The sequence below is a fragment of the Colius striatus genome, chromosome Z (genome assembly GCF_028858725.1).
Source record: "Colius striatus isolate bColStr4 chromosome Z, bColStr4.1.hap1, whole genome shotgun sequence".
In the NCBI taxonomy this organism is placed as follows: domain Eukaryota; kingdom Metazoa; phylum Chordata; class Aves; order Coliiformes; family Coliidae; genus Colius; species Colius striatus.
The window spans coordinates 49,812,256-49,822,189 of record NC_084790.1 but is presented as its reverse complement, the minus strand read 5'-3'; the positions used below and the strand labels follow the sequence as shown (position 1 = coordinate 49,822,189).

The 9,934-nt window shown below is 43.6% G+C and overlaps 1 protein-coding gene across 2 annotated transcripts; it reads left to right on the top strand.

The window, feature by feature from the left end:
- The first annotated feature begins 930 nt into the window (after positions 1 to 930).
- On the top strand, positions 931 to 7,170 carry F2R (coagulation factor II thrombin receptor). 2 transcript variants are annotated; one of them, XM_062018053.1, is made up of 2 exons: positions 931 to 1,169; positions 5,628 to 7,169. In XM_062018053.1, the coding sequence occupies exons 1-2, from the start codon at positions 1,085 to 1,087 to the stop codon at positions 6,821 to 6,823; spliced, it is 1,281 nt and encodes a 426-aa protein (XP_061874037.1). In that variant the 5' UTR covers positions 931 to 1,084; the 3' UTR covers positions 6,824 to 7,169. The 2 variants fall into 2 exon arrangements, with proteins under 2 accessions (XP_061874037.1, XP_061874040.1); XM_062018056.1 differs by lacking the exon at positions 931 to 1,169 and adding an exon at positions 1,260 to 2,215 and having other exon boundaries at positions 5,628 to 7,170.
- The last annotated feature ends 2,764 nt before the right edge of the window (positions 7,171 to 9,934 follow it).

The window sequence follows — 9,934 nt, the reverse complement described above, 5'->3', positions numbered from 1 at the left end:
AGAGCAAAGGTGGGTGCTTCTGCAGTAATAATGGCACTTCATACATATAAGGAAATTCTAAATGCAGCTTTTGGGGCACCTTTGGTTTTGTTTTTTTTTTATTGTAATGCTGTAAACAGGCTATACAGTTGACAATGGGATAGCATACCCTAGCAAACCAAAGAGTATCCATTTGTAAAGCTTTTGATGGGGTTATAAGCCCTAAGAAATACAAAGCATTCAAACCACCAATGGAATAAATATTTTCAAACAGAAGAGCCTAAATAATAGCCGCAAAGTTAACAAAATATTTTCCTCTATAGGAAAACAGGTTTCATATAGCTTTTGTTCAACCAGCTGTTGATTCATAAGGAGCTCCTAAGGAGAGAACAAGTTTTCCTGCCCACGGGTGTGTGCCTCTGGAGTTCAAGAGTGGCATCAGTTCCTCGGGGGTCTTTCAAGAACAGACTCCAGGACTGCAAAGCTGGGTAATGAGAGTGTTCCGTATTTATAGAGCAGTTCAACTTACTGAAGCCACATAACACAAGCAAGCTTTGATGTTGTCTACTTTATTGGAAGCAGATTTGTCTGCTAAGGAGCTTTTCTGAATGAGCATGATCTTCCAGTTACGAGTAACACAGATATTTCAGCTGTGAGTCATTAGCAATTTCGATTTCACACGCCAAATTTCGCAGCTTAAGCTTAGAACGGTTCCTCGAGAATGACCCATTGTTCTGCACCTACTGCCTTCTCACCCTGCCCGAGCCCATGACCCCTTCTCACGGCGCTTCCCGCTGTCCGACGGGACGCTGTGCCGCGGGGCCGCTGGACTCTATCCGCTCCCCCGGCCCAGCTCCGCTCCCCCCTGGTGCGGCCGAGCTCCGTCCCTCTGCCCGCCCTCGCCTCCGCCCGCTGGCGCGGCGCGGCAGGAAGGCGCCTACGCCCCCCGTCGCCGCCGCCGGAGGAAGCCTCGGCGGGTCCTGGGCCGGCCCAGCGCCGGCCCGCGCACCGGTACCTCGGCTACACTCGCGTCCCCTGAGCTGGCCGGCCGGAGGGAGCGGAGGGAGGTCCCCGCGGTGCGGCTGCCCCAGGCGGCGCGGTGGCCATGGGGCCGCGGGCACTGCCCGCGCTGCTCTGCTTCCTGGCGCTCCTCGCCTGCCCGCACCCGGCGGCCGCCGCAGCCCGCCTCGGTGAGTCGTCGACCCCGCGGGGCAGCTGCCGGGGGAGAGGGGCTAAAGGGAGGAAAGGCGGGGGGAATGCTCCAGCCCCGCCGGGGAAGGGTCGCGCGGGAGGCGGAGGCCGGGCCCCCGGCGAGCAGAGGGGCCGAGGCCGGAGCCGTGGGACCCGATGGAGAAGCCACGGAATACGGATCGGCGCCCAGCATCGCTGGCACGCGCGTAGCCAGGCCAGGGGGCTCCCGCTTTGAAGTTTCAGTAGGAGTGTAGGATCGAGTTTTCTCCGGCGTTGTGAGGCGCTGCCCACGTTTGTTCTCATGGCAACAGCAACGGGCTGAAACATAAAAGTTAACCCCCTGGGTGAAGCAACGGCAGGCAGATACTTTTTGTACACTTTTTTTAATAAAGGAGACGTCATAGATCTGAAATACGCAGATCAAGGGAGGTGCAGTGCCACAGGTGAGGTTATTGGTGAAGAATGGGTTAGAGTTGTCCTGTAGCTAAGGAGGCAGACTGGCAATAGCAAGTTATGATGGAAAGAAGCGATGGGGTTAGTGAGATGGGCTTTCTTATAAAAGAGGCTTTGGCATTCATTACCAACTTCAGAGGATAGAATGCTGGGTGAATTTGTAGACAGCGCAAAGTTTGGAACACCTGCCAACACAAAACAGTTAAGAATACCTCTCCAAGTAGATGACCTTTGTGGTTATTTAGTTAGAAACGGCCTTAATAGCAACATCACTGCAAAAGCTGGTGAGACTGTGGCTCTGTCTAGCTCAGAACTTGTCTCACAAGACAGATGCTGAGGGAAGAAAAGTGAGAGAAGACACACTTGCATGTGACCCCACAGTTTCCAGTTGAGATGCAACAGTACAAAGGGCAAGATTATACATGTAGAAATTAGCAATGTTTTTTTTCTTCCATAAAATTCAGTTCAACATGCCTTTCAGTCACATAGTGCTCATGGTGCTGCTGTACAAATAACTGTGCCCCATGAGATGCCTGCTGGAAAGACTTAGTTCAAGCTTTACACACAGAAAAAAGGCTCACAAGAGGAACAGGTAAGAGAAAATTTCAAGGCGTGGTATACTTGGACTACTAAAATGAAGGCTGAAAAGGAAGAGAGTGAATGTTTAATTATTCTGGGAAGAAGATATTAGAAAGGACAGATAATTTTGGCTAAACAACTTTTTGGCACAAGGGCAAGTGGGAATGAAGAGATTGCAATCATGTTTGTGATGGAAGTCTAAAATATCCTTATCGAAAAAAAAAAGGATATGTGTGTGAAAGACAAACTATACATATTAATCCTAGAAAAAATATTGTACTATTGGGTGCTGTTCTTGCAGCTCATGGAAACGTTCAAACTTTTTTTCCTGCTTTTTGCAATTAAAGTCTTCACTAAATAGCACTCCGAATCACATCATTTATTTGCTGGTTTCTTAGGAAATAATGATTGAAATAGTTACTGTATGACATCACTATGAAAAGAAAAAATAAAAACAAATTAGTTCATGCACAGTAGAACTACTAAAGTTTGGCTGTGTGAACCTCTTCTGCTTCTCCTTATACTCCTCCCACTGCAGTATTTCCTAGATAACCTTCCCCATCTCTGCCATGACGTACCTAATGTGTCTCACTGATGCAGTGCTGTACCCTCAGGTCTGCTCTGCCCTTGCACCTGCAGCTTGTCCCCTGCTTTTTCCTTGGTCCTTCAATAGCCACAGTCAGTCATGTTATTGACCTGTGCTGGTCCTGCAGGTAGGTGAGAAAGCAGTGTATCGGCAGCAGGTTGGTGCTAAGCAAGTTGGTGCTATAAGTGCTTGGAGATTAGTTGTCCAGGCGCCTGCCTTGGGACACTCATAGCCAGATAGAGAGATATTATCATTGCTTGAAGCCAGCACCTGTGGTGAAAGAGATTTAGAAAGGAAAGCAAAAAGAAACAGGCGTCTTGTTACAAAAAAAACAATACTTGGGAAAAATGTGTTTAAATTGTTACCACATTACTGACATAATAGAATCAACATAATAGTATCAACAGAAATGTGAGCTGAAGATTTTTTAACCACAATGTGGTGAGGTTTTTTTACAAAAGTAAATAATTGTCATCTGTCCTACAAGATTGTGTCTTATCTTGCTTATAGGTGTGTCTGGCATGCTTTCCACTGCTTTTGAGTATACTGAGTAATTTAGATTCTAGATGATTATCACTGTGGATTATAAAAAGACGAGATAACAACTTTTTGTTAGAAGCCAGTGGTAGGGGTGCAGCTGTTATCACTAATGCCCAGAAATTAGTATTAATTGCTGGCCAGCAGCACATTGCTCCTACTGTAGTCTATGCAACACACTCTCAGGCTGAAATTCTCATTGGGCATCTTTTCTTCTGGCTTTCAGAGCCTGTAATCTAGTCACTTTGAATATGAAACCATTATCTGAGATCTTTCCCTTCTTTTGCTGCCTCTGCTTTCAGAATGCTGCTATGACACATAGAGCACAGCAGCTTTTTTAAACCCTCAAATTTCCCTACCGCTCTCTGATCTCTCCGCACACATTGAAGTCTTAATTTCATCAAAATTCAAGCTGGGCAGGGCACTTTCTGCACAAGCTGGACACTTAAAGCTGCAGCCAGCTCTCTGTCTGCCGTCTGCCCCCATCAGATGCTGCTGTTCTCATCCGCATTTAACAAAAAAACAAACCAAAACCCACACACAATGTAATTACTGTAGAACAAGTAATTGCTTCTAACAAGTAGCTTCTTAGACAAATTAAACATGCGTGTACTTTCAGCTCAGTTGATACTGTAAAAGCAGGTCTAAGTCTCTAAGACTCAGTTTGGAGTTTTAGAAAGCAGACGTTCTTCTGTTCAAAGCAGCAGCAATTAGGACACACAAGGATATTTCCTTTGAAGTGTGTCTGTCTTACCACACTAAGACAGCTGTCTTTGTTGTTAGGCGAGTTACATATTCATTATATTTCTCAGAAAATACATGCATATTCATTTTAGTTTCCTGTAATTTTTACATATCCCCACCACCACCTTGTGCATGCTCCGGGACCTGAGTCGGAGGTCCCTGGTGGTTGTTTTGGAGTGTCTGCTCTTTGACCCTGAGGTAGTTAGTCCAAATGGGTCAACTTAAAAGGAGTGTTTTTTCACAAAGACCTTGTTAGTTGCAGGTGTATTCACAAAAATCTTGTTAGTAGCCACTGTATCTTTTTCTGAGTTAATACCTCCTCCCCATATCTTCCTTTCTGTCTTCTGGATTAGCTCTGTTAGTTCTTACTTATGTCTTCCTACTGACCACACAGTTTCTACTGTCTACACCTGTGAGCACTAAATAAGCATCTTGCCTCAATTTCTCTTAACACCTACATGACAATCTTTACTGATTAGTTCTTGTATCACTCCAAGTTAAGCTAGCACTGCATTTTTACTTTAGTTGCCTAGAATTTAATAAAGAATCGACTGCACGGCTAAGAGGGCAGATGATTGATTAAGTAATAATAGCTGACTTCTGCCTGTGCATAATATGCTTGACTCATCCTATGCCAAACTAGATTAAGCTGAAAACAACAGTCTTCCAAAATAAGTCTCCATACAAACAACTTTTCCAAAATAATGTCTAACATAATTATTTTGATTTTTGGATTTTTTTTCTTTTTTTACATAAATAAACCCATACTACACATCCAACACTTTGTAACGCTGAATTACAGACTGTTTACGGCTACATGCAAAAAACAGAGGTGCCCTGTCTTGACATTTTTCTTCTCAGTCACAGCCACTGAACTGTGCTGCAAAAGATGATGCCATGGGGAAAACACTCATGGGAGGTTTCAGAAGTGCCCTGAGGGCACGCTGAGCACACGCTGTCCTCAGCACAAGCTGTCCTTAGCTATTCCTCTTGTGGGGTAATGTAAATAGAACTAGGGAAGTATCTCTGTGCAGTCTGTGTTGGCCTGTCTGATACAAGCAAAAGGTTAATCCACATCTGCCTTGAAAACTGCACACAGACTTTGGCCATCACTCTTGATGGCAGCCATCAGGTTGAGTAAGATGTCTCCAGAGCACACAGAAATAACTTTATGTTTTAATTGCACTTTCATTTTTTGTTATTTTGGTGGCAAATACTTCTAATGGGAATTCTGTGTATGAATACTAGTATTTATCTCAGCACTGAATTTCTTACGAACTCTGTGAAGTCTGGCAAAGGCAGCTCAAGAGTGGGAAATTATGTCCTTAGGCAGAGATAGAGTCCCTACTGTAAAAAGCTTCCAAGCTAAGAGCTAGGAGACAAAGGAGGACGTCTTACCCAAACTTGTAACAGAAGCTAAAGTAAAAAAGGACAGACTAACATCTGTGGACAGTCTGTGTTGCTGATTTGAACTAGCTTTCCTTCTTGAAAGACGTTTTCACTTTCCTATAGCATGTAAGTATTTGCATATTGATCTTAATGCTTTCTTATTTTTCAGTTTCGCCACGTAACGACAGCATGCCACATCTTAGAACTTTTGTGATGTCTTTTTTAAGTTACGAGGATGATCCTATACCAACTGAAGATGATACTGAAAATGACGGGGAAGTTGGATCAGGAGCCCCTAATCAGACCAGATTGTTCCTACATGAACAGCGAACAGTGTCAGTGCAAACAGCAAGATACCTCACTAGTCCGTGGCTGACACGTTTTGTTCCTTCAGTTTACACCTTAGTGCTTGTGCTGAGCCTTCCTCTGAACATCACAGCGATACTTGTGTTTCTGAAAAAAATGAAAATCGAAAAGCCAGCTGTAATATACATGCTGAATTTGGCCCTTGCAGATGTCCTGTTTGTGAGCGTGCTCCCTTTTAAGATCGCTTATCACTTTTCTGGAAATGACTGGGTTTTTGGGCCTGAGATGTGCCGTTTCATCACTGCAGCTTTCTACTGTAACATGTACTGTTCAATAATGCTGATGACAAGCATAAGCTTTGATCGCTTCCTTGCAGTGGTGTATCCCATGCAGTCTCTCGGGTGGCGCACATTAACACGGGCCTCACTGGTCTGTTTCGTCATATGGCTTGTGGCAATAACTGGGGTTATACCTTTCCTCATCAGAGAGCAAACAATGGAGATACCCAAGTTAAACATAACTACTTGCCATGACGTGCTCAGAGAATCTGAACTTCATGGCTATTACCTCCACTTCTTCTCCATCTTCTCTTGCGTGTTTTTTGTAGTGCCATTTATAATTTCTACTGTCTGCTACGTGTGTATCATCCGATGTCTTAGTTCTTCTACCATTGTTGCAAAACAAAACAAGAAGACGCGTGCCTTACTCTTGTGTGTTGCTGTTTTTTCTGTTTTTGTTATTTGCTTCGGACCAACAAATATCCTCCTGTTAGTTCATTATATCCATTTCACTTACGACAACAGCTTAGAGTATCTCTACTTTGCCTATCTACTCTGTGTTTGTATCAGCAGCATTAGCTGCTGCATTGACCCCTTCATTTACTACTATGCTTCTTCCCAGTATCAGAGACAACTTTTCAGTCTCTTCAATTGCAAAAAGACTTTTGATCCTAACAGCAGTAACAGCACTGGTCAGTCGATATCCACCACTAGTAGAAGGGCCACATGCTCTACTAATGTGAATAACAGTGTCTACAGGAAATTACTAGCAATGCATTGAGGTAACATATATTACACATGCTTAACTTTTTTAACATTCAGGAACAAAATAGACTCTATTATTTCCAAGAAGTGCAAAACCTTAAACCAAGTTGTTGTACAATACATATTTCTATGGATTCATTATAGAAACGCACAATTCAAATTAGAACTCTGTATAGGTATATATATAGCATATGTAAATACATTAATGTAGAGGGGGGAGAGCAATTTCTTAATAATAGCTGATGAGTGTTTTTCAATAAACTTTTTTTTTCAGACAAATCCTTCATATTGTTAGTTCAGTTTATTGCAGAGGTTCACGGTAGTGGTTTAATTTTAGGTCACCAAAAGGGACCATCACGTCTGCTTTGCAAGGAGCGGAGAGCCTGTACATAAAACCTAAACAGAGTTCTTGTTAGCTAGCTGAAGTTGCCTTTGGAAAGTATTTTTATGTTGTCTAAGCATGTTTGAAAATGCAACATTCAACAAGCTTGAGAAGTGGGCCCATGTGAACCTTGTGAGGTTCCACAAGGCCCATGGCAAGGTCCTGCACCTTGACTGGGGCAACCCCCTGTATCAATACAGGCTGGAGGAGGATGGGATTGAGGGAAAAAGGACATGGGGTACTGGAGGATAAAAAACTGGTCATGAGCCAGCCATGTGCGTTCAAAGCCAAGAAGGCCATCTGTATCCTGGGCTGCATCAAAAGCAGTGTGGGCAGCAGGTCAGGGGAGGGGATTCTGCCCCTCTGTTCCTCTCTGGTGAGATGCTACCTGCAGTGCTGTGCCCAGTTCTGGGGTCTTCAGCACAGCAAAGACGTGGACCTGTTGGATTCCAGAAGAAGGCAACAAAAGTGATCAGAGTGCTGGAGCACCTGTCCAGTGAGGACAGTCTGAGCAAGTTGTTGATTGTTGAGCCTGAGAAGACTCCAGCAAAACCTTGTTGTGGCCTTTCAATACTTCAATGGGGCTTAAGAGAAAGACAGAGGGAGACTTTACCAGGGCCTGCAGTGACAGGACAAAGGATGCGATTCTGAACTGAGAGTAGATTAAGATCAAATATAAGGAAGATTGGTTTATGATGAAGGTGGAGACACTGGAACAGGAGGCACAGAGAAATTGTGGGTACCCTGTCCTCAGAAGTGATACAATTGAAGACATCCCTGCTCATTGCAAGAGGGTTAGATTAGACCTTTAAAAGTCAACCCAGACCATTGAATGACATGTCTGTAGACATCCTGGTCATACTGGTGCTTTCAAGTGCTTCTAGCAAGCTACTTGCTAGCCTGCAAATGCATATTTCTGCTACATGAGGAGAGGCGATTAACAAGTCAGCGTGCCACACAGCATAGCACCTGCTAAAACATACAGCAGACACCATCTTTTCATAGCAAATGAAGCACTTCTGCTTTCTCATTGTATTTTGTCGAGGCATAATGCTATGTGACTGGAGGAGTCTTATACCAAGGCAATGACACCTCAGCTCTTACTGAATTTGGCATTTCTGTGCAACCAGTTAGTTGCTACAGTTCTCAGTGTCTGCCTTTGCTGACATACTTGATGTCAAGAAGTGCAAGAAATGCTCAAGCAGCAGCAGTTTATGGAGCCAACCTCAGGTGCAAACAGCATTTGCAAAACAGGTTGTAACTACCGAGGGTGGCCATACAGCAAAGCACATTGTGGTATCCTTTTGAGGAAACCAAAACCTGACATGCTTAAGCTAAGAGGAAAAGCTAACCACCTCTTCATGCTTGATGCATTCTGGCATTGCTAGCTGGGAAAGAAAATGAAAAGCATGTTACAGGGGGAAGAAGTGAAAATCTGACCACAAGAAATGAAACCCATGGATGCTACACGCTGTGTCATCTGTACCTTCTGCTCCTCATTCTTTGTTTCTTTTCATAATGTCTCGGTTAAATGCCATCATTTTCCATATGAAGCCATGTAAGAAACCTGTGCCAAATAACATTAAGAGATGAGGCGAGGAACTAAACATGCATAAGAAAGCTTGCTAATCTTCCAGATATGCCAGCTTCATGTTGTGGCATTATTGGTAGCAGCAAGGCTTGTAACAAGTGTGGTTCCTGTTCTGTACAAGCTTCTCCCTGGACCTTGGCTGCAGGCAAAGTATAGTCTGCTGGCTGTTAGCTCTGTTTCCCAATTTAGATGACTCCTAACCAGAAACTTGAGCGTGACTGCAAAGTGTGTTCACCAGGTTTTGGACCTGGCAAACTGGACCAGGCCACTGTATTTCTCCCTAGCTGAGATGGGATCCAGAAACAGAAAGAGAGTATGAGCTGGCTATAACTTTGTACCAGAGCTATACAAGAGATGGGGGAGGAATGAGAAGGCCCAGGTGTGTCAGCTGCAAAATTTAAGTAAATTCCTGCATATAGCCTTTTTTATTATTATTTTTGTCTTTTTTGATCTGACCACAGTTTGATCCTGCAAGATGCTAAGCAAATTTTAAAAAATGAGTGAGACCTTTCATACATCTAAAATTAATGACACATATAAGTGCTTTTTCGTGGTGTTTCACATTTTACAAGTGCTACAGTGATGGCTTAGTGAAAGATAATACAGCTGGAGAGGCTGAACACATAGCATGCTATAATCCAAGTCAACACTAGAGAGCATTAAAATAACTAGGTATAGCTGTTGTAATTTGGCTTATTGGGGATGAGGCCATTATGAAGCAGTTCTGAACATCACACTGACTTATTAGGCCTCTAAACAAACATATGGGTTTGAAAAGACAAAATGGATGGGAATGCACTGGAAAAGTGAGTGACTTTATTTAAACCTGTAAAAGGTTCTGCAAAGTTTTGGGGAATATTTTTTCTTCTCTTTGTGCTACCAGCCTTACATCTGTGTTGCCTGTAGTGCCATGAATTAGCCCCTCTCCTCAAAACCAATACCTGACAATGACACTAAGTCAGACTACAATGAAAATCTGTCATGATGTTCCTTCATAGAAATAAAAATGTCATTGAGTCAAGTCCTCTTTATTCTGTAGTAAGACTGGGAAAGTCAGTGCCTTTGCCTTTGTTTGATCTGTTTTGTGGTTTCTGTTAGGCATTTGGAGACAAGGGGAAGTTCTTGTGTGCTATTCCATCCTTGTGGATGGGGCA